This window comes from Hemitrygon akajei, chromosome 1, assembly GCF_048418815.1.
Source record: "Hemitrygon akajei chromosome 1, sHemAka1.3, whole genome shotgun sequence".
Lineage (NCBI taxonomy): Eukaryota > Metazoa > Chordata > Chondrichthyes > Myliobatiformes > Dasyatidae > Hemitrygon > Hemitrygon akajei.
The window spans coordinates 134,360,521-134,387,921 of record NC_133124.1 but is presented as its reverse complement, the minus strand read 5'-3'; the positions used below and the strand labels follow the sequence as shown (position 1 = coordinate 134,387,921).

Here is a 27,401-nt window from a genome sequence, read left to right as displayed (position 1 = left end):
CTCTCTGAGTAAAAACCCTTTGAACATACCCCGATGCATGCTGTCTGGTATTAGAAATTTCCACACTGGGAAAAAAAAACCACCCTCTCATAATTTATCGCCAGTGGAATTCTACTGTCTTTTTTAGGCATCCGTTAGTCTTGTGAGACCATGGATTTGCAGGGCGCAGGCCTGGGCAGTGTTGTATGAGAGACCAGCAGTTGCCCAAGCTGCAAGCCTTCCCCTCTCCACGCCACCGATGTTGTCCAAGGGACGGGCACTAGGACCCAAGCAGCTTGGCACCGGTGTTGTCACAGAGCAATGTGTCATTAAGTGCCTTGCTCAAGGACACAACACGCTGCCTCAGCTGAGGCTCGAACCAGTGACCTTCAGATTACTAGACCAATGCCTTATCTACTAGGCCACACACCAACAAGGAATTCTAAAGTCTACCTCTTGACAAAGTACTTCAGGAATGAAAACATGGTTATGGAGAGGCCAAAGAAAAGATTTGCAAAGGTAAGGTCCTGAGGGAGGGTCTCTGCTCAAAATATGGACTGATTTTTCACCTCCATAGCTGCTGCCTGACCCATTGAGTTATTTTAGCATTTTGTGTAAGCTGGTAAGGTAGTTTTAGGAATGGGAATTATCTATGGAGGTGAAAAACCAGTCCACATAACAGTGAAGCTCAAGAGATTTGTCAACAGTCATGAAAAGAAAACATTTAAAGGCTTTACATATTGAAAATCTGTCTCCAGTGCTTATAAGGAGAATGAGGTAAAGGTTTATGACATTGGCATAAAAGTCACATGATGTATAGAAATAGTTAGAATACTGTGTGCCATACCCAATAGTGTAGACAATATAAATTCAGTAGTGATATTCAAAAGGCAATCAATCAATAAACTTATTAATCAAATAAATAAACAGATGGATGAATTAACGAACAAATGAATAGATTACTGAACAAGCAAATGAAATGAAAGATGCTTGAGATTTAGGAAAGGGGTGGGTGGAATGGGTTAAGTCAATTGCTCTTATTAGAGCAAGTGCAGGCCCATGAGTTGTGGGACCTGATATTGAGCTAGAATAATTTATAGTTCAAGATTATACACTTTAGGATCCCTCATTATCAGAGAGCTGGAATAGTTTATAATTCAAGGTGATACGCTTTAGGATCCCTCATTATCGGAGAGCCACTACTTTTTCAGCTGGCAGTACCTGAGTCCAAAACCCTTAGTTTGGTGACCATGACCTTCTTTTTTTGCCTTGTTGGATTCTTTTCCTGCTACGTCTCTAAATTTCTCAGGCTCTTCCCATCCTGGCTACATCTCACTCACCAATGGCCAGTGACAAGCCAGCAATATCCCAGCGGTGTTAACTAGTGACAGTAATTCACATAAGAGGCTACTTACAGGTTGATGTGTGCATGTGTACCTGTGCGCGGATGCGTCTGGTTTTGTGTTTATGTGCCCATGAGTGTGTTTGTCTGTTTCAGTTTGCCTGTGTGTACAGTACTGCAGAAAAGCCTTCAGCACACATATGAAAGTGCTAGAGAGCCTCAGACTTTTGCACAGTATCGTACTCATCAACGATGAGCGGAGAGTGACTTTGAAAATCTGGCGAGAGCAAAGGATGTTGGGAATGGTGAGGATGGATTTCCACAGGAGTGTTGTGGGACAGTTGGCAGAGAAGGAGTGCCAGGGGTGGGGAGGGGCGGTGGCCTAAGTGCAGATCCACCCAGCCCTGAGACACCAGGCAAGGTCAGTTGTTTCCAAACAATTGGTTTATTGATCATTGCATAATGTCTCTCTGGTGATCCCTGCTCCTTCCCCTCGCCCTAACCATGATTCCCCTCTCCCTGGCCTCTTCCCGCTCTCAGACCACAATAGAGACCCATATCAGAATCAGGTTTATCATCACTCACATATGTCATGAAACTTGTTTTTACAGCAGCAATACATTCAATTCATAAAATTATTATAGTATTGTGCAAAAGTCTTAGGCACCCTAGCTATATATGTGCTAAGACTTTTGCACAGTACTGTATGTGTATTTATGGTGGATATTCATATTGAGCCTGTGAATATGTTTGCATGCGTAACTAGATGATGCTTACTATGCTTGTGTTTTTTCTTGTATGCCTGTTTTTCTTGTATTTTTGTATATGATTAGTTTTGTGTTTGTGCATGTCTATGTTTTTATATCCCAATTGTTACGTTATGTATCTTTCCATATAATCCTTTCCTGGATGTGGGGATTGCTAAGAGACCTGTGTATTTTGTTCATTCCCTTGAGAGGGCGGAGTTGAGTTGCCTTCTTTAACCACTGCGGTTAAGATCTGCTATTTGTGCTAGAGGCTGGGATTCCAGGATTTAGATATGGTGCTGATGGAAGACTGGCAATTTCCGTCTAGGTCAGGATGGAGCGTCCCTTGGTGGGGAACCTGCAGGTGGTGACACTCCCTTGCCCTCTGTCCTTCCTGGGACGGATGGTGCAGGTTTTGCGAGGTGCTATTGGATTAGGCTGAGCAAGTTAGACCAAAGGGCTTGTATGTGCTGTAGTGTTCTGTGTTCTATGTTCTAGGTAGTTGGTAAACACTGCAGCCATTTTGTGTCAGTAGTAGAGGAGATGAATGTTTATAAAGAAGATAGAATCAAAAATGGTAGAGCACTAGAACAGGCCCTTCAGCCCTTGACGTTATTAAATTACTAATCGAATGCCTGAGTAAAACTAATCCCTTCTGCTTACACAGTGTCGATATCCTCCCATTCCCTGCACATTCACATGCCTACCTAAGAGCTTTTTGAATGCCTCTATTGTGTTTGCCTTCACCACTATGCCAGGCGGAGAATTCCAGGCACCCACCCCTCACTGTGTGAAAAAACTTGTCACGCACATCTCCGTCTCTTATTTCAAATGCATGCCTTCCGGTATTGGGCACTTCAGCCCTGGAAAAAAAAATGTCTGCTCTACCAATGCCTCTCATAATCTATGAGTGTCCATCAGGTCTCTCCCTCAGCCCCTGCTGCTCCAGAGAGAACAACCCGAGTTTGTCCAAACACTTCTTGTGTTATATTCCTTCTAACCCAAGAGCATCCTGGTAAGCCTCCTCTGCACCCTCTCCAAAGCCTCAACATCCTTCCTATAATGGGCTGATCAGAAGTGAAAGTAATGCTCCTGATGTGGCCTAACGAGAGTCCTATAAAGCTGTAATACCTGACTCTTAAACTCAGTTCCTTGAGTAATAAAGGCAAGCATGCCATTTGCCTTTTTAACACCCTGTGTTGCTCCTTTCAGGGAAATATGAACTTGGACCCAGTGATCCCTCTGCTCAGAAAAATAGTGTTTTTCTATTACTGTCTTGTTTTTATCTACCGCTTTATTTAATTGCCTGAGCGGAAGCTGAACGGAGTTTCATTGTATCTATGTATTATGACAATAAAGATCATTCATTCATTCATCAATACTGTTAAGGGTTATGCCACTAACATTGTACTGCCTCTTTAAATCTGATCTTCTGATGTGCAGCCCTTCATACCTGACCGGGTGAAACTCCAACTGCCATTTTTCTGTCCATATTTGCAAATGATCTGTATCCCACTGCCAGTCTTCTACACCACCCACAACACCACCAATCTTCATATCATCTGCAGATTTACTAACCCACCCAGCCATGCTTTCATCCAGCTCATTTATATGCAGTATATCACAAACAGCACAAGTTCCAGTACAGACCTCCAGCCAGAATAAGTCCCATTGCCTAAATTCACCACCCACCTTGACATCCAAATTTCCCTGACATTGTTTTCCTTCTTACCGGTATCCACCTGTCCTCTACTTGTAAAGTTGGTTCTTTAAACACCCCTCACATGTGAGATATGGACTGGCTGAAAAATGGCTGTTTGCAATTAACTCTCCCTAGTTCCTGCCTGGGCCAGCTGGTGGTGTAGTGGCATCAGCACTGGACTTCAAGGCAGATGGTCCTGAGTTCAAACCCAGCCGGGTCCCAACCTGGCAGCAGCAGCATCTGAGTGGAAGAAAGGCCTGGCAATCTACTTCCGTATCTTGCCATGAAAACCCTCTGGACCCTGTGGTCTATGAGGTCACGAAGAGTCGAACACGGCTGAACAAAAGAAGTTCTTGTCTGATGCTCTCATAATTTTCCCTGCTCTGATTTACTTCTCTTCCACAAGGTCTATGCTTATCTATAGCTATCTCAAAACTTAAAGAGTTCTCACTGTCCTTCCACTTAAAGTTGGCTCACCTGGCCAGACTCATTACCCAACATCAGGTCCACAGGCCCTCCTTTTGCTGGACTATCTACATATTGATTTGAGAAACCTTCCTCGATGTACCTAACCAACTCTAACCCATCCAAACCTCTTGCATTAAGGAAATCTCAGTTTATATTAGGAAAATTGAAGTCACCCACCACCATTACCATTTTGTTTTTACACCTTTCCCAAAACTATCACATATCTATTCTTCAGTGTCTGTGGACCTCAGGCTGGGAACCCCTGGTTTAGAAAGATTGATGGGGAGCTAATGAATTAGACTACTTGTTCTGAACAGCAGTGAGCTTTTTAAGAATCATTGGAGTATTTCATCACATTCCTGACTTGTGCACTGTAGATGGAGGAGAAACCTTGGGTGGGAAGAGGTGAGTTATTTGTCACAGAATACCGGAGGCAAGTGAGCCTTGTGGGCTGCCCCCAGCACACTCCTCACACTGTAATGCAAATGACACATTCACTGTATGTTTCAATATGCATGTGACATTGAAGGTTTATCTTTGTAAGTGCTGTTTAATAACACTGTCAATATGAACTTCCATAACTTTGCTGATTATTGCAATAGAGTAATTGGGCAGGAGTTAGCCAGATGGGATTTTTCCTGCTACTTGTCAATGGGACAAATTTGGGCAATTTTCTCCATTGTCAGCTAGATGTCAATACTGTGACTTTATTGCAACAGCTGGGCTAGAGATGCAGCTAATTCTGGAGCTCAGCTCTACAGTAGCAATGCCGTCTGGCCAATGGTGCTTTGTGTGTCCAGTACTCTCGGCCATTTCTTGACATTGCATAAAATAAGGTCATAAGACATAGGAGTAGATTTAGGCCATTTGGCCCATTAATTCTGCTCCACCATTCCATCATGGCTGATTTAATATCCCTTTCAACCCTATTTTCCTGGACTTTCCCATAACCATTAATGCCCTTACAAATCAAGAACCTATCAACTCCTGCTTTAAATATACCCAATACTCTGACCTCCATAGCTATCTATGGCAGTGAATTCCACAGACTGATCACTCTCTGGCTAAAGAATACCCTCCTCAGTTCTGTTCTAAAGGATTGCCCTTGTATTCTGAGGCTGTGGCCTTTGGTCCTAGACTATCCCATAACAGGAAACAGCCTCTTCATGTCTACTGTATACAGGCTTTTTCAATATTTGATAGGAATGAATTGAATTAGCTGGAGAATGTTATCTGTGATGGCGAGGACATCAGATGGAAGATGGATCGCCTGTCTGAATATGATTGCAAATGCAGCTTTTCTCAAATAGACGCTAATCCTAGATTAAATGTTCAAATAATAGTGACTTGGCTGTTATTAATATCTAGTTAAGTGAATATACCTATTCTTGACCACGAGAACCCTCAAGAAGGTGTAAGGACTGTTCCTGTTCCTATTCCTTCTCTTCAGTTCAAACACAGCAAAGTGTTGAGCAAATCCAAGCATTTGGGAAAAGAAAGTAACTTCATAAGTCTTTAAAAAACATAATAATTATTGAAAAAAAAAGCACACTCTGAAAGTAATTAGCGTTGAATGCCGTTAAGTGGAGTGTGGAAATAAAATCGTGTTTCCTTTATTCCTGGTCAATGTTTTATCGTTTTTGTTGCAGTAACATTTGTTAAATCACCTGCAAATTAAGCAGCTATTGTCTGGATGCAGCAAGTCCAAGGGTCTACCTAACCTACTTTTGAGTCTGTTGCTACTGAGTTCTCAGGCAGTGACTTTTACATCAGTAAATATCTGATAGAAGATGGTGAATCTCTGGAAATCTCTACCTCACAGGGTTGCGGAGGCAGGATCATTGGGGATATCTCTTGAGGAGGTAGATCATTTAAAGATTAGAGAATTGAAGGTGTTGAGGTCTTGGCAGAGAGAGGAGATGAGACTTGGAGAAGATGAACGGCAGGGCAGGCTTGAGGAGCCATGTGACCTACTCCTTTCGCAAACAAGAGAAAATCTGCAGATGCTGGAAATCCAAACAACACATAGAAAATGCTGGAGGAACTCAACAGGCCAGGCATCATCTATGGAAAAGAGTGCAGTCAATGTTTCAGGCTGAGACCCTTCAGCAGGACTGGAGAACAAGGGGGGTGGGGGAGGAACACAAGATGAAAGGTGGAACCGGAAGGGGGAGGGATGAAGTAAAGAGCTGGGAAGTTGATTAGTGAAAGAGATACAGGGCTGGAGATGGGGGAATCCATTCGAAGAGGATAGAAGACCATGGAAGAAAGAAAAGGGGAGAGGAGCACCAGAGAGAGGTGATGGGCAGGCGAGGAGATATGCTGAAAGAGGGAAAAGCTGATGGACAATAGTGAAGGGGGGCCATTACCAGAAGTTCGAGAAATCAATGTTCATGCCATCAAGTTGGAGGCTACCCAGATGGAATATAAGGTATTGTTCCGCCAACCTCAGTGTGGCCTCATCACAACAGTGGAGGAGGCCATGGATAGGCATATTGGAATGGGAACGGGAAGTGGAGTTAAAATGGGTGGCCACTGGGGGATCCCACATTTTCTGGCAGACGGAAGATAGGTGCTCAGCGAGGTGGCTTCCAATCTGAATCGGGTACCACACTGGGAGCACTGGACACGGTATATGACCCCAACAGACTCACAGGTGAAGTGTCGTCTCATCGGCAAGAACAGTTTGGGTCCCAAAGCTGTATTGAGGATGAGGTGTACTGGCAGGTGTAGCATTTGTTCTGCTTGCAAGGATAAGTGCCAGGAGGGAGATCAGTGAGGAGGGACGCATGAACAAGGGATTCACATAGAGAACAAAGCCTGTGGAAAGCAGAAAGTTGGGGGGGGGGGGGAGGGAAAGATGTTCTTGGTAGTGGGATCCCATTGGAGATGGCAGAAGTTACAGAGAATTATGTGCTGGATGTGGAGGCTGGTGGGCTGGTGAGTGAGGGTAAGAGGAACTCTATCCCTGGGAGGGTAGCGGGAGGATGGGGTAAGAACAGATGTGCTTGAAATAGAAGAGATGTGGCTGAGGGCTGCATTGATGTTGGAGGAAGGGAAACTCCTTTCTTTGAAGAAGGAGGATACCTCCTTCATTCTGGAATGAAAAGCCTCATCCTGAGAACAGATGCGGCAGAAATGGAGGAATTGAGAGAAGGGGATGGCATTTTTGCAAGTAACAGGGTGGGAGGAGGTATAGTCCAGGTAGCTGTGAGAGTTTATGTGTTTATAATAGACATCAGTAGATTAGCTATCTCCAGAGATAGAGCCAGAAAGATCAAAAAAGGGGAGGGAGGTGTTGGAAATGGACCAGATGAATTTGAGGGCAGGGTGGAAGTCGGAGGCAAAGTGGATGAAGTTGTTGAGTTCTACATGGGTGCAGGAAGGAGCACCAATGCAATCATCGATGTAGCATAGGAAAAGTGGGGGACGGCCACCACTGTAGGCTTGGAGCAGAGACTGTTCCACGTGCAACAGTCCCTATGCAACTCCCTTGTCCATTTGTCCTTCCCCAATAATCTCCCTCCTGCCACTTATCCTTGCAAGTGGAACAAGTGCTACACTTATATCTCTACCCTCACTGCCATTCAGGGCCCCAAACAGTCCTTCCAGGTGAGGCGACACTTCACCTGTGAGTCTGTTAGGGTTATGTACTGTGTCTGGTGCTCCCATTGTAGCCTCTTGTATATCGGTGAGACCCGACATAGATTGGGAGATTACTTCACCGAGCACCTACACTCCATCCACCAGGAAAAGTGGGAACTCCCAGTGGCCACCCATTTTAATTCCAATTCCTATTCCCATTCCGATATGTCCATCCATGGCCTCCTGCACTGTTGCAATGAGGCCACACTCAGCCTGGAGGAACAACACTTTATATTCCTTCTAGGTAGCCTCCAACCTGACAGCATGAACATTGATTTCTCGAACTTCCAGTAATGGCTCCCCCCCTTCACCATTCCCCACCACCTTTTCCCCCTCTCACCTTACCTTCCCATCACCTCCCTCTGGTGCTCCTCACCCCTTTTCTTTCTTCCATTTCCTTCTGTCCTCTGCTATTAGATTCCCCCTTCTCCAGTCCTGTATCTTTTTCATCAATAAACTTCTTTATTTCACCCCTCCCCCTCCCATTTTCACCTATCACCTTGTGTTTCTCCTTCCCCCACCCCCAATTTTTAACTCTACTCCTCATCTTATTTTCTCCAGTCCTACTGAAGGGTCTCGGCTCGAAACGTCGACTGTACTATTTTTTCCAATGGATGCTGCCTGGCCTGCTGAGTTCCTCCAGCATCTTGTGTGTGTGGCCTACTCCTGTTCTGAATTTCCTGTTCTTTCGCTGGTGCATGTGTGTGCATGCATTTGAAATTCAGGAACAAAGGCAAGAGTGGGTTATTCAACCCAGTGAGTCTTTCTATTGGACCTTCACTGAGCTGTAATTCCCAGTTCCCTGTTTTAGTTAAATATCTATCAATATTCTTAGTTATCAAAGACCTTTCTCATGGCAGTGGGGAGTTATTTTTGATGAGGTTTATATTCTACTTATGCTGTTTTTCTCACTGATGAGACCATGTTGGCTGGTATCTGAACATTTATAAAGCAAAAATAAATTTCAGAGCTGATGCAACCTATCTTTTTCTGAAGTTCCATGGTGTGTAATTTTGTCTCTCTTTTTCCCAGTGACAACTGTGCACCTCAACTTTATGATATTGATATGTGCATTTATAAACAGGGAAAACATGAACCTGTCTTTTCAATGCCGTTATTTTCTGTTCCCACGCGCACGATTTACCGTTAGGTCAGCCCTGATGGCAAAGTTCTCTGGCTTGATGTCACAGAGATGGAGCTGGTGGGAAAAGTCATTCTCAAAGTGCCTAGCTAGATCTAGGAAGCTAATTGCGATCCCATTAGCTGCCTGCCACAACGCCTTGCTGCTGCTGCCTCGCCAGGAGCGGGCACCCAGCTCTTCCAGGGCAAAAAGGTTGCGATGCCAAGTGTGCCCAGCTGTGAGGTACTCAACGGCATAGAAATGACCGCAGGAGCCCACCATTTTGAGAACATGTTTACTGAGATCCTGCAATAACTGGAAAAATACATATTCCTCCTGCTGTAGGAGAGACCACATGCTGGCTAGCTCTGCCCTTGAGAAAGAGCTCCGCCTGGTTTTTAAATGCTTGGTCCACAGCTGTGGTACTGTAACATTCTTCACATCCAGACCCAAAGAGTGTTTGATTTCCAAGGCAGTAAAGACCAGGATGTCAATATCTAGAATGGACCCGTTCTCTTGCTCATCCAGCAGGTAAAAGCTGTCATAGCTTAAAAAGTCTTCTAGTTTGGATTTCAGAATTATAGGCCGCCCATTCCAATCAGCCTGTATAACTTTCTTCCCTTTGTCATAGTACAGACATCGTTTATAAACCATCGTCTGTGTGACACACAAGTCCTCGCACAGATTCCCTGTCAGCAATCCCTGCCGATAGTCACGACACTGTAATAAACGTAGAAATCCACAATCAGTTCTATTGCATTCAATCAACACCAAAATAGTAATGTCAGGTACAGTATATGTAAAGTTAAAATAAACAAAAAAAATATGCAGGAAAACTTAACATTATGTTTGAAATATAGAGCAAGCAATAGTTCTGTATCGTATTTGTGGGTTACAAACTCAGCCAGTTCCATCATGAGCATTGTCCTCCCCTGCATCAAGGGCACCTTCAAAAGGCAACGTCCATCATTAAGGAACCCCAGCACCCAGGACATGCTCCCTTCTCATTACTACCATCAGACAGGGCATACAGGGGCCTCGAAACACACACTCATTGTTTTAATCAGCCAATGCTCTGCAACTTTACAACACCATCTCTTTCAGTTCCATAAGGAAATGAAAGAAATTCATGATTTTATTTACTTCTCTCAAATTAATCCATGCACCAACTGCATGCTCTGGTGTTAAATGACTCAATGGAGGCATGGAAATTTAACACCACACTGATGTTTAAATGTTCACTGTGAACTCACACATAATCTTCCTTCAGGTAAACTTTAGCAATTACATTCGAGCTTTAATGGAATCTGTGGTGATATTTGTTTCCTATGATGTCCAAGTGATTGCTACTAGTATAATGTTCTAAAGGTCATTCAAAAGATAGTTGCTCATTAATGCAACTATCTAATCAGTCAATCATGTGGCAGCGACTCAATGCAGACATGATCATGTCCAGATCAAAGATCAGAATGGGGAAGAAACATGATCTAAGTAACTTTAACCATGGAATGACTTTTGGTGCCAGATGGGGTGATTTGAGTATCTCAGAAACTGCTGATCTCCTTGGATTTTCACACACATCATTCTCTAGAGTTTACACCCACAAAATGCTGAAGGAAATCAGCAGGTCAGGCAGCATCTGAAACAGTCAATGTTTCAGACCGACACCCTTCTTCAGGACTGAGAAGGAAAGGTGAAGGAGACTAGGTGGAAGGTGATAGGTGGTTGGGGAAGGTCAAGGGCTGGAGAAGAAATAAACTGATAGGAGAGGAAAGTGGACCATAGGAGAAAGGGAAGGAGGTAGGGAGCCAGGAGGAAGAGATAGGCAGGTGAGAATGGGGTAAAATGTCAGAGTGAGGAATAGGGAAAGGGGAGGAGAAAAGTTTTTTACCAGATGGAGAAATCAATGTTCATTATTATTATTATTATTATTATTATTATTATTATTATTATTATTATTATTATTCGATATTCACTCTACAGTTTACAGAGAATGGTGTGAACAACATTTCTCTGGGCGTAAACACTTTGGTATTGAAAGAGGTCAGAGGTCTCACTTTGAAGTGGAAGGGCCACCGTAGCATATGACCACACTCGGTTCCACTCCTGTGCCTAATAAAGTGGCCACTGGGTGTATCTTGGAATGATACAGGAATTTGCTAGATAGATAGGTAGATAGATATGTTATTGATCCCAAAGGAAATGAGGGTGTCACAGTAGCATTACAAGTGCACAGATATAAATATTAGAAGAGAAGTAGAAAGAATAAAAAATAATTTACCACAAAGAGTCTACAGGAGGAGGTCATTGCTTCCCTGGCTATGGAGCCTAATTGCCGAGGGTAAGAATGACCTCATATAGTGCTCTTTGGAGCAGAACAGTTGTCTTAGTCTATTACTAAAAATGCTCCTCTGTTCAGCCAAGGTGGCATGCAGAGGGTGAGAAGCATTGTCCAGAATTGCCAGGATTTTCTGTAGGGTCCTTTGTTCTACCACTCCGGTTTGACTATTATAATAGAGCCAGCCTTTCCAATCAGTTTATGGAGCCTGTTCGCATCAGCTGGGTTGATCCTATTGCCGAACACACCACCACATAGAAGACTGTACTGGCAACAACAGACTGGTAGAACACGTGAAGGAGAGTCATTAACAGGAATATCATTAAAAGGCTGCTGGACTGGTGTGACTTCCTAAAGATTGGCAATCATTTTCATAAGGAAAAGTTTTCAGCTGGAGAGTTAGACAATGCTATAAAATAGGAGGCATTTTCTTGTTTATTAATTCAAAGTGCATTGTTGTTGTAGGCAATGCTACCATGTATTATCCATCTTACAATGTCTCTGAAACTGAGGAGACAACAGAAATTTAAAGGCATAATACCATGTCATTTTATTATGTTGTATCAATTTCCTCATACTTTTGCACGTAGAATGACACACTCCCACATACGGCAGACATGAAGGCTGCCAACTCATGAAGAAGTGATAAACTTACTTGGTAAATGGTGTATTGCTCCTTGAATAAATTTCTATAGAAAATCATTATTACTCTGGGTAATTTACAGAGACAGCAAAGAAATGAGTTTAGACGAATCATAAAACAAAGCATACCAGTTCACTTAGAGTCTTCAATTGAAACCCCGGTTTGGTAATGATGCTTAATATCTTTAACAGAATTTCTCAATGGTTTATGTAAAGCAATGGGGATGCTTCTGAATTAACTGGTAAAGCTTCAATTTTTCCGATTCTTTGGAGTAGTCAGCAATAGAAAATCAAGATATTATTTCTCAACCAGTCACCATCTCCCAAAATGAGGAGAAATTTTCTAGCGTCTAGACCTGTGCTCTTTCATTTGTCCCCCCACCTCCCACATCCCTCTTCTCCATCATCCCTCAGTTTGTTTCTCAATATATATTTAAACACACTTCTAATAATCTGTAATTAAAGTTGCTTGAATTGTTTCAAAACTTCATTCTTTCTCACGATGTGTACAGCATATCGATGACAATGCTCCTGTTCATCGTCCACCCCTGAATTGATGTGGCAATTATGAGTTAACAATATCAGTATGCCTGAAGTCACTTATGTCAGACTAAGTAAGAATAATGAATTTGCTTCCCTGGAGCATTTCAAAACTGTTCCCAGGTCTTGTCTAAAATTTGAACCCAGACGCAGACACTTTAACCAAATGCGTTCATCACCTACGAGGGTTAATATTGAAATAATTAAATCCAGGCAACAACACTTGATAACTACTGTATATAATAAAGTAATTCCATGATAGCATATTTTATTTATTATGCTGATAGAGGATATTATTTCAGGGAAAGGTTAAAGGTTCAGGTTTTGCTTGGCTGTTTTAGTTTAAAGAACTTAAGACCTTCCAGAATTGTATTGTCATTTGTGAATGTGAACCTTACTAATGAGGGCAGCATTTTCTGAACCAGCTTAACCACTATTACTGGATAGGCAGTAGTGAACTGCCATCTTGAACTGTTTCAGCCTATGCAATGAAAACACTTCCATTTCTGTTAGATCTGGAATAACAAGATTCCATAAAGATAAAGAATAACAAACTGTTTTCAAATCAGAACAAGATGTCAATTGAAGAGAGCTTACAGGCACTGGAACCCCTACGTACCTACTGTCCTGTACGTGAAAGTGTCACAAGTCATAGTCATTGGATGCACTAGTGAAAAAACCATAGCAAGTGCTTCTTTTAGATGGTGAACATTTCAGCCAGCGAGAGGTGACTAAAATGAGTAGATGATTAAAATGGCAAATGGGAAGCTGGGCTCTCTTTCAGCTCCTCCCACTTTCTCCAGACTCAAGGGGTAGCCATGGGCACCAGATATGCCTGCCATCGTGTTGGCTATGTAGATCAGTCCATGTTCCAAGCCTTCCCCGGTAATGCCGCCCAACTCTTCCTCCTCTGCATTGATGACTGCATTGGTGCCACTTCATGCACACATGCTGAGCTCCTCAATTTCATCAACTTTGCCTTTAACTTCCACTCTGTCTTTCAACTCAATAGGTCCATTTCTGACATCTCCCTCCCCATTCTCAATCTTTCAGTTGTTACGTACCCCATAACTGGGTCACTTACCAGCAAAGATAGAGAGGTCCGTTGAAGTCTGATGGTATTATTTTTAAAAGTCTTTATTTATAAAGGGGCACAAAAATAAGATTAATACAAACATTCAGATAATATACGTCGTCAATACTCAATCTAAAAGCGTGGGTATAATCACAATCCTCAATAAGAAATAGCTCTATCGTTTGTCTAGGGGATACTGTATTGTCCGTTGAACAAATAAAAGTCAATTGTCATTAAAGATGCAGCTTTTGTTGGGTTGTAGAGAGAGACAGTCTTAAACTTGCCCGTGTCCTTTATGAGGCCAATCCGTTGAGTCGGGGGAGTTGGTTCCCCGTTGTTAGTTCAAAAATCGTTTTCCGTGGTACCAGCCACCGGCATCCAGGCAAGGGAACCGAACGCACGTGGCTTCCTTCAAATGGCTTCCCGCTATTACGGGATCGCTAGCATTTCTTCCGGTGCATCTGAGGGGGCTGATCCTACAGCCCCTCTTTTATCCTGACTTGCAGGGTTGTAGATGTCAATCAGGTTGGGGGGATGATGCAATCTCTCCCCTTCACCCAGCCCACTTTGCCCGAAGGCTGTCACGTAGCATAGCATCGTAATCCACAAACGTGTCTCCAAGAGACAATGGCCAATGTCTCGTGACTTTACATCGCCGGGGAACGAGGCAATTTGCACGTCTCTCCCTCATTTCCTGGGTCCCCTGACCCAACCCAATAGTGCTCTTGCAATTCTCACAAAGGAGGGGGCTGCGGGCATAACACCTCCCCTCTTCAAACCGTTTTTACCAGCGGTTAAAACGAAGTAGTACAGAGTCTTACAGGATTGGGGAAGCTAACACAATACCAAAGTTTTTCTTTTCTACAGAGTAATACAGTGATACATTCAATTCAGCATCTAAACAGTTAATGATTACAGTGTCACTTCCTCTAATATTTTAACATCTTGTACCTTACTAAAGTCTTGTAGCATCAGACTTCAATTTAATAACCAGCTATTTTTTTTCAGCAACAAAACTAAGGAGTTTTGATCTTAGCTTACGTGCATTTACAAAAGTTTATGTAAAGACTAGTCTTTCGGTCATTTTCAAACTTAACAGGCAGGCTTCCAGGGGGTTGTCTTTATTATTCACATGCTTTGTCGAAATCCCGTACAACCGGCTGGGCTATTTAAAAATGGCGCCGCCCCCATTAACCGTTGCTCCTTTTCCGGTGCGTTCCTACATGGGGAACTTGGGTAATTTGGCGAGGTAAACTCCCGCCTGCCTCTTTCATTTTACTACTCTTCGTTTTACCCCCCTCTAAACCCTCGTGGCACAGGGTCGGTAAAAACGTCTCGGCCAAATCGAAACTGGCCAGATTTAAACTGCTCTCGTTCTCAGCTGCCTTTCTCGACAGGCTGCGAGTGACCGCGCATGCGGGATAGCTCTTGGAAGCTAGGGGCGGAGCCTCAGCACTCACAGGCTGTTTTATCAGCGTCATGGCTGCCCAAACCTTACCACCGGCTAAATCGTTACCAAGAAGGACATCCGCGTCAGTTCTCGGGAATTCTGATGGCACCCCTATTTCCACTGGTCCAGACACCAGCTCACAATCCATAATGACCTTGTGTAAGGGCACCATTTCTATCCTTTTATTTATTCCCTTCACCGCTACCATACCCGTTTTTCGACCAAACTCTAGTACCTTACTGCTGATCAACGACAGCTCAGCCCCCGTGTCTCTCCAGATTCGTACGGGAATTGGTGGGTCCCCCTTCCTCAAAGACATGGTCCTGTGTGACAGACAAGTCTCAGACCCTTCTCGTACTCTGTCTACCCGGGGCTCTCTTGTCGATTTACTGATTACCACGGCACATCCGATAGGGACTGCTGCTTTCCCTTTTCCCATCTCCCTCCTCGGAGCAAAGCACCGAGACGCAACATGCCCGCTCTTCCCACAATTAAAACAGGTCAAGCCCGGAAATCTCTGGCCGTCTGGCCTTTCCCCCTCCACCTTACCACTAGCTCCCGGCGGGACCTCTGCCTCAGCCGGCGGACTTTCTCGATCATTCCCACGGTCCCTCGTGGAACTTTTATTCAAGAAAAACTTTGCCTTGTGGGTTAGGGCATATTCATCTGCGAATCTAGCAAATTCTGAGATGGACTTATTCGGCTTCTCATTCAAATACATCCGGATCTCCTCCGGAACACAACCCTTAAATTCCTCAATCAAAATTAACTCCCTGAGATGCCCATAATCCTCGTCCACTATTTCTGCAGTGCACCAATGGTCCAAGAGCACACCCTTCTCATGGGCAAACTCGGTATACGTCTGATTCCACCCTTTCCATAAATTTCTGAACTTTTGTCTATACGCTTCAGGTACTAGCTCGTAACCCCGGAGAATGGCCACCTTTACTTGGTCATAATTCTCTTCCCCTTTCTCCTCCATGGACAACGCTGCATATGCCCGCTGTGCCTTCCCTTTTAACACACTTTGTAACAACACCACCCACTGTGCTCTAGGCCACTTCTGATTCACTGCCACCTTTTCAAAAAGCAAGAAATAACTATCAACATCCGTCTCCTCGAACGGGGGTACTAACCTCAACGCCCGACTAACATCAAACCGCTCCTCTCGGTCTGACCCCTGACCTCGTTGCTCTTGCTTTAACTTCTCCATCTCCAAGTCATGTTTCCTTTGTCTCTCTGCCTCCCTCTCCTTCTTGGCCCTTTCCATCTCCTTCTCAGCTGCTTCCAGCTCTATTAACTGAAGTTCATGCTCTCTTTGCTTCTCAGCTCTTTCCTGCTCCCTTTTCACCTCTAATGCCTTTAGCTGGAGTGCATGCTCCCTCTCTTTCTCGGCCCTTTCTCTCTCTCTCTCTCTCTCTCTCTCTCTTTCTCTTTCTCGGCTCTTTCTCTCTCTCTCTCTTTCTCGGCTCTTTCTCTCTCTCTCTCTCGACTGCTTCCAGCTGCTTTAACTTAATTTCATGTTCCAACCTTAATTTCTCCAACTCTAACTGAGCCGTCCCACTAGCTGGTACCTTTTCAGGGATATTTTCCAATACCTCAGCTGCAAACACATTCTTCTCGATGTAATACTGAGTTATGGCCCTTCACACCTCCCGCTTTTTCATTGACGACCTCACCTCTGCGAGGTTTAACCCTTTCGCCAAATTTACCAAGTCTGATTTGGTGGCCGTCTCTAGCGCCCCCAGAGTCGGGTTTCCTATAAATTCATCCACGTCCATCTTTGCTGGTTTCCCGTCTGGCTACCCGCATACCAGATCCAAGTTTGGACTTACAAGCCCGATCCATTGGCCCTCCAATTTGGTATCAAATCTCGAGACGAGATCCCCAAGTTGTTACGTACCCCATAACTGGGTCACTTACCAGCAAAGATAGAGAGGTCCGTTGAAGTCTAATGGTACTATTTTTAAAAGTCTTTATTTATAAAGGGGCACGAAAATAAGATTAATACAAACATTCAGATAATATACGTCGTCAATACTCAATCTAAAAGCGCGGGTATAATCACAATCCTCAATAAGAAATAGCTCTATCGTTTGTCTAGGGGATACTGTATTGTCCGTTGAACAAATAAAAGTCAATTGTCATTAAAGATGCAGCTTTTGTTGGGTTGTAGAGAGAGACAGTCTTAAACTTGCCTGTGTCCTTTATGAGGCCAATCTGTTGAGTCGGGGGAGTCGGTTCCCCGTTGTTAGTTCAAAAATCGTTTTCCGTGGTACCAGCCACCGGCACCCAGGCAAGGGAACCAAACGCACGTGGCTTCCTTCAAATGGCTTCCCGCTATTATGGGATCGCTAGCGTTTCTTCCGGTGCGTCTGAGGGGGCTGTTCCTACAGCCCCTCTTTTATCCTGACTTTTATCCTGGGTTGTAGATGTCAATCAGGTTGGGGGGTTGATGCAATCTCTCCCCTTCACCCAGCCCACTTTGCCCGAGGGCTATCATGTAGCATAGCATCATAATCCACAAACGTGTCTCCAAGAGGCAATGGCCAATGTCTCGTGACTTTACATCGCCGGGGAACGAGGCAATTTGCACGTCTCTCCCTCATTTCCTGGGTCCCCTGACCCAACCCAATAGTGCTCTTGCAATTCTCACAAAGGAGGGGGCTGCAGGCATAACATTGTCTCCATCTCTGGAGGCAAACTGCTGACTGACATCTTGTATAAACCTACTGATACCCATGGTTGTCTTGACTATACCCCTTTGCAGCCTATCTCCTGTAAACATGCTATTCTCTTTTCTCAGTTCCTTCACCTCCGTTCCCAGGATGGGGCTTTGATGTCCTCCTTCTTCAAAGAATACGGTTTCCTATCTTCCACCATTGATGCTGCCCTCTCCCGCATCTCCTCCTTTTCCCAAACATCCATGCTCACCCCAGCCTCTCACTTAACAGAGATAGAGTTCCTCTTGTACTTACGTATGACTCCATGAGCCTTTGGCTTGTGCCAAGATGAGGCCACTCTCAAGGTGAGGAGCAACACCTTATATTCTAACTGTGTAGCCTCCAACCTGATGAAATGAATATTTATTTCTCCTTCCAGTAAAAAAAAGTCCCTTCTCCTCCCTTCTTCTTCTATCCGCACTTTGACTTCTTACCTTCTCTCACCTGCATATCACGCACGGTATCTCCCCCCTTCCCTTTCTCCTGTTGTTCACTCTCCTCTCCTGTCAGATTCCTTCCTTTCATCCCTTTATCTTTCCAACCCTTCGGGTTTCACCTTTTAGCTACCCTTCTTTCCCTCCTCCCACCTTTTTATTCTGGCATCTCCCCCTTTCCTCTACAGTCTAGAAGAAGGGTATCAGCCCATAACATCGACTGTTCATTCATCTCTCTAGATGCCGCCTGACCTCCTGAGTTCCTCCAGCGTTCTACATGTGTAGCTGGTGAAATAAGTTGCTTTGTGATGAGTTATTGAGAAGTTTGCATGCTGCTGGACCTATCACGGCAAGTGGAAAGTACTCCACAGTGTGCCGGAATTGTGCTTTGTTGATGTTCAAAAGGTTTGGAGCCAGTCAATGCAAATGCTGAACATCTAATCCCACAGTATTTTTGTGGGTGGGTCTGTTCCCCCAACCCCTCCCAGACAGTCAATATTCAGACAGATTCACTGACAACAGTGCAGTTGTATGTCAAAAGAGGGCGAATAAACCCCCTTTTGATGGTCACGTGCTGGAAATATGTGGTGTGAACATTACTTTTCTTTTACCAGTCCATGCCTCAGTGTTATCAGGTCTTAAAATGTGTGGCCTGGTATCTGATGCACTTCAACTGTACTGAACGCAACCTTGAAGGAATGATGAACGCAGTTAGGATCTCCGGCCGAAGAAGGCTGTTGATGGACACCATGGTAATGTAGCCGTTAGTGCAACACTTAACACTCAGGGCGCTTCTGAATTTGAAGTTCAATGCCAGTGCATCTGCAAGGAGTTTGTATGTTCTCCCCATGGACCGCGTGGGTTTCCTGTGGAAGCTCCTGTTTCCTCTCACTGTCCAAGGATGTTCCAGCTAGGTTAATTGGTCATTGTAACTTGTCCTGTGATTAGGCTAATGTTAAATAGCTGAGCTGCTGGGCAACGCAGCTCATTGTGCCAGAAGAGCCTGTTCAGGGCCTCTGGTCCCTCTCTCAAGTTATTTCCTTGCCCCTCCATTGCCTCCCTCTTGTGCTTCTCCCCCCCCCCCCCCATCCCCACTTCTTTCTTTCTTCCATGGCCTTCTGTCTCTTCCACCAATTAACTTCCCAGCTCTTTGCTTCATCCCTTCTCCTCCAAGTTTCACCCATCGCCTGGTGTTTCTCTCTCCCTCCCACACCCTTCCAATCTACTCCTCCGCTTTTTTTCTCCAGTCCTGCTGAAGGGTTTCGGCCCGGAACATTGACTGTACTTTTTTCCATAGATGCTGCCTGGCCTGCTGAGTTCCTTCAGCATTTTGTGTGTGTTACTCGGATTTCCAGCATCTGCAGATTTCCTCTTGTTTATGAAGCATCTGGAGAAAGTTCAACTGAAGTATTGCAGTAAGGAAATCCTGCAATCGTATACCAGGGTGAAATCAGAAGACCCCAACTGCAAAACTCTCCTTGCTGTTGCTTTCCTTCACTGGAATCACTGATACCAAGAAGAGATTTTGTAACACACACAAAATGCTGGAGGAACTCAACAGCATCTGTGGAAAAGAATAAACAGTTGACATTTCACCTAAGATATTTCTTCAGACATTGCAAGCTTTATCTTAATTAAGTTGTTTGATTTTGCTCTAATAATATCATATTATATTATAACCTAGACAACATGATTTTGTCTCATTTTGTGAAAAAACTGTGTATAGGAAGGAGCATTCAATCAAACAGCTATTTGGATCACAACCATACAGTGCAGGTTAATAAATCTGCTGAGATGTAAGTTAGTTATGATTCTACTTTCAACAGTTAAAGGCTGAGGAAACTTCTACTCAGACAAAGAAGAATCTTGTTGAATTATCATGAAAGAGGCAATGTGTTCCCAATGCAAACAGTAACATTGTTCACTTCATTCAAAAGGAAGGCAATCTTAGCTGGAAATTTGATGTACTGAATCTTACTGAAAGTGACATCACCATATGATGGCAGTGGGTTTGTCCATGAAGCTCTGAACTCAAATGAAGATCTTAACCCCTATCAGATATAGATAGCTGTGGGTACCCTCACTAAGGGGGAGCGGGTACCCTCACTAAGGGAAAAGCCACCTGCTTTTCAAAGGCTCCATCACATTCCTGTTTATCCTCCATGGCAAGTTTAGCAGCCCATACCCACTATTTGAACAGTGAGTCTCCCCGCCCTATCAAGGTGGTGATACTTCCAGATAACAAAATAATTTAAGCCAGTCCTTTTATTTTTAGTGATACACATTTGGATATACAGTAGATAAAATTCTTAAAACAGATTTAAAACTAACAAAGGATTTCAATCTTATGAAAAGTGTCCAAACTACAAACAATTTCTAAAACACAATTTCCAAAACACAGGTACAATTCTTATAACTAAAAAGACATAAAAAGAATGAGTCATCTATCACAGAAATTGTAGACAAAGGAATGGATTCTAGTCACCTTGACTTTCTGTCATTCTTCTTGTCAACCCTTGCCTATTCCTAACAAGCGTGACTGCTCTCTGATATTTGTACTGCTTTTATTCGCTACTTAGTGATATTTTTCAGAAACCTTTGCTGGGAAATTCATATGGATGGTCTAAAACCTCCTGGAGACCAGAGATCCCAGACACCCGAAATGAAAGCTATAAGAGTTGACTCCCTGATCAGCTATTTCATCTGCTAAGTGATTGTATCAGCCTAGTCAGCAAGCTTCCTTGAACTAGAGAAAATAACGTAGCCAGGTCCAGTTAACACCACCCCGTTATCTCTTGAGCAGCTAGCCCCATGCTGGGCAGGCATCCTGTGCTCTATAGACCATTCTGTTTGTTTACAAAGATGTCCTTTTAACTTCAGACTGATTATTGCTTGCAGGTTATACTAATAACTAAAAACTGACTCTTGTTTGCAGCAAGAAGCTGAACAAGTATTTGTTGGGAGTTTGACTTACTCAAAAGCAACTCCTTGGTCCCTGGAAGAATCAGCTGCTGTGTTAGAAAGCTGAGCTTGTCAAAAAGGCCCCCAGGCCCTGGACAGTGAACATCCATCACAACTGCAGTCTGTGATGTGTAGCTTTTTATTTTGTAAGGTTCACTAATTCAGTTGAGAGAGCAGTAACTGATGAACACTGAATCAATGCAAGGACCGAACACTTAAAAATCATGTATGTCCCCAAGAGAGAGAAAAAAAACTGGAGCGCTTACAAACACAAAAAGAACACAAGACCGTAAGATATAGGAGCAGAATTATGCCATTTGGCCCATCAATATTGCTCCACCATTCCATCAGTTATTAACTCTCACACGCTCATTCTCCTGCCTTTTCCCCATTACCTTTAATGCCTTTTACTAATCAAGAAAATATCAACCTTTGCTTTAAATATACCCAATAGCTTGGCCTCCACAGCTGGTGAATTCCACAGATTCACCACCCTCTGGCTAAAGAATTTCCTCTTCATCTCTGTTCTAAAGAGCTTTGCCTTAGACAGTTCCAAGCCTGGCTTGAAAAGAGGAGGTTGGGCATGGGGCTAGCAACTCCATCCTGTAAAAATCCAGAGGTATGGAAATGGCAACAGAAGCTCCAAAGACCTCATCCCTGGAAGAGGAAGCATTTTCAAAGATGGGCTACATGCAGGGACAGCGTGAAAGACTGGCTCAGGACAGAGGACTCTGCTGAGCTGCTGTTGGTGGCCCATGCCCTAGGAGAGGTGATGGGTTTAAGTTAGAAAAGAAACTCTGATCTAAAGGAACATCCATGAATCCTGAGGCTGTACGCTCTGGTCCTACACTTCCCCACTATAAGAAACATCCTCTCCGCATCCACTCTACCTCAGCCTTTCAATGTGGGATAGGCTTCAATGAGATACCCCCCTCATTCTTCTAAACTCCAGTGACAACAGTCCCTATAGAAGGTCATTTAATTATTTCCAAGATAAATATTATAATAAAGTATCTGTTTCTTATTTTAGAAACCACTCTGTTCTTCCAGGAACACAAGGTGATGCTGTGTACTACTCTCAGGAAGTACTTGGAGCAACTTTATTGGTTTCTATTTTCTTCCTCATGGGCAGGTTTATTGGTGTTTGCTGACTGATGACGGTTGACTTATGTTTTCATATGTGTATCCAGAACTCTCTTTAATTCATTCCTGCTTTTCACGGCTTCCCAGTACCTGCTCCACTGAGATTTACTGCAGCTTAAATACAAAGTAACACCCCATCAACTGCAAACAAGACGTGAACATTTGCCGATTTTCTGAACATGACCCTGGCGTGTATGACCAGCGGGACAAATGGATTCGAAATAAATGTGCATTGCAAATATCTTATGTTTTTGTGACGTCCATTAATACAGACTGCGGTTTCAATAGGGAAAGAATGACGCAATTCTATTTTAATATTTCGCATCGTCGTGCGTGTTAATCAATAACGTAAAACAAAAAAATATATAGTTGAGTAACTTCTGTGGTAAGAAGTGGTAAATGTCTATATGATTATACTAAGTGGTCAGCCTGATCTCGAGTACAGAATGTATCTGTTAAATGAAGGGAGTGAGCGCAATGTCTTTTATTCGACTTACAACGAGCTTTTAAAGTTGCAAACTAGAGGTTCTGTAAATGTACACCATTTCTCAGTGGAAGGAAAAGAGTGACGTAGCAAATGTTTCGAGTAATTTTTATAATCCGATTGCAAGTGGAAGGAAGATTGGTATTTATTTAACGATTTCAAACCTTGAAGAAGCAGGAGTTTTATCGAGTGTTCGTTGCCCGTGCTAACAATTGTTGGGCGCATAGCAATGAAACCAGGCAGTGTCGCTCCCGTTACTGTATTTAGTAGCCAGGTGAACTGCGAATTGACGTTATCGTCGGCTCATCCTGTCCCCCCGGCACAGGTAATTAATCATCCACACTGGTGCGAATCACCTGCCCAGATCGAGCTTCCAGCAGGTTAAAAGCGTGGCCAGAGGATGAAGGCCGTTTATAACAGCGCTGGGTGCGTGGTTCATCTTTGCAATACTTTTAAATCCTCCACACCGCAGGCGGGCAAGCACTAAATAAAATGCAACTTCTTCAAGGTTTGGAAATGTTAATTACATACCAAACTCTCACTCTCAATGATTCATGCAAGTAACTCGAATAATTTGCTATTTAATTCTTTTTGCTTCCTATGAGAAATGGTGAGCATTTATTTTTACAGGAAATAATATAACTCTTCTCCAGTTAGAAAGACCCGATCAACATCTGGCTACAAAGGTCACTTCGCAATTTTGTTTTCTTATACCCGAAATACAGATTCGGGATCAAACGCGATAAGTAGTTCTAAATGGTTACCAAATTAAACTCGAACTTAATAATCGTAAGAAAAACAGCTTGCTATTTATAAATTATATATATATATATATATATATATATATATATATATATAAAGTACCTTAAAATAAAGCTTGTCTAAGGAGCAAGTCCTGTCACTGGAAATCCGGAACCATCACATCAGTCACTAGTGACTAAGCAGTAATATTTTGCACATCTGCACTTAGTATTATTTCGTAAAATTCCTTACCAATCGTCCGAGAATTCTCTTACTTTTCTGGTCGGTGCAATATTCGGCGAAGATATTCTTGTGGATGAAGACTGACATGTTTACAAGAAACCAGCAGGCGATCCATAAGAGGAGGCAAACCAGAGCAGACTTCCTAATGGTCTTCGGTCTCAAGTGCCGACAACCAACACTCCCGAAAGCTGGCATCGCTTAGGTCACTAATCTGCCTCCGGTCCAGGGAACCGAATGAATAGGAGGATCGAAGCCGAGTCTCCGGCTCCGCTGATTGTCCCGACATCTCTTTGGGAGCGGGTTCAGCCTCCACTGGACTCGCTCTCGAGCCCAGGTCTCGCCTGTGATGCACCAAAATGAAGCAAGAACTAATTCTCCTGGTATGCGAAACCACGCACACAGAAACGTCTGACAGTTCGATCTCTCCTTCGCTCAGCCAATACTTCTGGTAAAATGTGCTCATACACGAAATAATCTCTAACAAGAAGCCAGGTTTATGCCGAAGCCTTTCTTTTTACAGAGGTTCTCAGTTTAAAGTTTAAACCACGTACTTCCGTATTTCTCCTGCTGTCACTGGCCGAGTGCCACAACCGTGGAGCGGGAACTTTGACTGAAGTGACCCCGGGCTGCCCCTGCGGAATGCTGCTCGCCATTTCAAGTTTATTTTTTTTAGTTAGGGGACAAAGAGAGAAAAGGGCATGAACTCGATTGATTACAATTGCCAGACAGCGGCGGGGGAACACGTTGCCTGGGAAATAACTGGGCCTGTGCGGAGCTGAATACGATCGCGTGGAGAAGCCGACATCGCAGGGAATAAACTGAAGCAGAATCTGTCTGGGGGAATCGGGATGTGGTGTGGCGCGGCTGATTTCACTCGGAGGAACACGGCGGCGAATTGGTGCCACGTTACACGCAGTCTAACCCTTTGTACCCCCCCCCCGCAGTCTAACCCATTGTACCCCCCCGCAGTCTAACCCATTGTACCCCCCACAGTCTAACCCATTGTACCCCCCCGCAGTCGAACCCATTGTACCCCCCGCAGTCTAACCCATTGTACCCCCCCACAGTCTAACCCATTGTACCCCCCCGCAGTCGAACCCATTGTACCCCCCCGCAGTCTAACCCTTTGTACCCCCCCGCAGTCTAACCCATTGTACCCCCCCACAGTCGAACCCATTGTACCCCCCCGCAGTCTAACCCATTGTACCCCCCCACAGTCTAACCCATTGTACCCCCCCGCAGTCTAACCCATTGTACCCCCCACAGTCTAACCCATTGTACCCCCCTGCAGTCGAACCCATTGTACCCCCCGCAGTCTAACCCATTGTACCCCCCCACAGTCTAACCCATTGTACCCCCCCGCAGTCTAACCCATTGTACCCCCCACAGTCTAACCCATTGTACCCCCCGCAGTCGAACCCATTGTACCCCCCACAGTCTAACCCATTGTACCCCCCCCGCAGTCGAACCCATTGTACCCCCCGCAGTCTAACCCATTGTACCCCCCCGCAGTCGAACCCATTGTACCCCCCACAGTCTAACCCATTGTACCCCCCCGCAGTCTAACCCATTGTACCCCCCACAAACCCATTGTACCCCCCGCAGTTAACCCCATTGTACCCCCCCGCAGTCGAACCCATTGTACCCCCCCACAGTCTAACCCATTGTACCCCCCCGCAGTCTAACCCATTGTACCCCCCCGCAGTCGAACCCATTGTACCCCCCACAGTCGAACCCATTGTACCCCCCCGCAGTCTAACCCATTGTACCCCCCACAGTCTAACCCATTGTACCCCCCCCACAGTCTAACTCATTGTACCCCCCCACAGTCTAACCCATTGTACCCCCCCCCCACTGTTCCTACAAGTTCGCCTCAAAAACCGTGAACTTTTGCATCTGTTCGTATCCTGCCGCAGTCCTCAACTGCATGGTGGAAGCGATAGCTGGCTTTGCAGCATCCCCGTTCTCAATGCCAATGGACACCACTCCTGCGGTTCTTCCCGCTCTGGTCAAGTGGCTGTACGCTTAATTCTTCCGCTCTTTCACAGCCTGACTGAGATGAGCTTAGGAGTCTGTAACTTTCCCCCTTATTTCGATCATGTGCTTAGGGAATAGCCCTCCCTGCAACATTGGTAGGGATCATTTGTCCTCACCTCTTCATCTCTCCATTACACCCCGTCCCTTCTCTCTCCATCCTCCCTCCCCACATTGCCCTGCTTAGGTAGTAAAGGTGCTGTGATGCCGTCTGTCCGTTCTGCATCAAACATTCGCCCGTTCAAGTTTCTAAATACTAAACCGCTTCTTAGTTCAACCCCACCCCCTGGCCCACCGTCCCCTCACCTGGCTTCACCTATCTCTTGCCAGCTCGTACTCCTTCCCCTCCTCCTCTCCCCCCACTTCCATATTCTGACTTCTTCCCCTTTCCTTTCCAGTCCTGATGAAGCTGAAACGTCAACCGTTCAATCCCGTCCGCAGATGCTGCCTGATCTGCCGACTTCCTACAGTATTGTGTGTGTTGCTCAAGATTTCTAGCATCTGCAGAAGCTCTTGTGGTTAGTTAAGTGGCTGAGCACTTGTGGCACATGCTGCTAATTCCAAGCGGTATATTCCATGACCTTCATCTGAATCTCACTAGTGTGTAAAGCACTAGGTCATACTCTAAACAATCATTTGTAAGCAAAAGTTACAGTGCCATTTGGCCCACAACCCCCACTGCTCACTCTTTGTAATAGCTGTCCAATTAGTCCCATGCCCAACTCCTTCCACATAACCCAATATTTTCTTTTATTTGGACAATGGATGAATTCTTCCATGCACTTTTATTTCAATGAAAGGCAATTGGGAAAAAATCCATGATCCAATCAACATTTTCAACTACCTACCCACATGAAGTCATACTCGCCTATTTGTATATAAAGTAACATGGGCTTGGAAATAAATGGGAAGGGCTTACTTCCATCAATTGGAAATCAAAATCTTGGGATGTGGCAGAGGGATTAGTGGATGATGATAGCTGGCAATTTGGTTATTGTTGTCACATGTACTGAGACACACTGAAACATGATGTCTGTATGTCATCCAGACAGGTCATAGAACAGGGAACAGTACAGCACAGTGCCGGGTCCTCGGTCCGTGATGTTGTGTCAAACTTTTAACCTTCTCCAATATCAATCCAAACCTTCCCTCCATTTTCCTTTCATCTATCTGCCTATCTGAGATTTTTTAATTCCTCTAGTGTACCAGCCTCTACCACCACCTCTGACATATACCACTCTGTATAAAAAACTACCTCTGATATCTCCCCTAAACTTTTCTCTGATCATCTGAAAAGGACTAGTTTTATCATCACCACTTCTGTAATGATTTGCAAAGGCAGTCATTGTACTGAGATCCTCACCTTCCATCGTATCCACAACTTCTCTCTTTGGCCTGTTAGCTGTGTCCTCTGTTGTAAAGATTGAGACAATTCCAGTGTCACTATTGGTAATTCCAATGACATTACTCTGGGAAAGATGAGATCTTCTATAGGTATAGTAACTCTTTGTTTCTTATGCATTTCTGTGCCATCATAATTCAATTGCTCATCACAATGCTTCCTGATATGTTGTGAGATTACCTACCTGTA

General features: G+C 44.3%; 1 protein-coding gene across 2 annotated transcripts in view; it reads right to left on the bottom strand.

Annotated features, from left to right (window-relative positions):
• The window catches only part of dipk1c (divergent protein kinase domain 1C), a 42,045-nt gene extending 17,480 nt beyond the window's left edge, over nt 1-24,565 (bottom strand). The window contains exons 1-2 of one of the 2 annotated variants that reach the window (XM_073051854.1): nt 23,786-24,565; nt 9,027-9,722 (exon numbers count right to left, since the gene is read on the bottom strand). In XM_073051854.1, coding sequence (XP_072907955.1) covers nt 9,027-9,722; nt 23,786-23,971 — 882 coding nt within the window. In that variant the 5' untranslated portion in view covers nt 23,972-24,565. The remainder of the gene's footprint in view (nt 1-9,026; nt 9,723-23,785) is intronic. The other variant, XM_073051846.1, reaches the window with a different exon arrangement.
• Between the last annotated feature and the right edge of the window lie 2,836 nt (nt 24,566-27,401).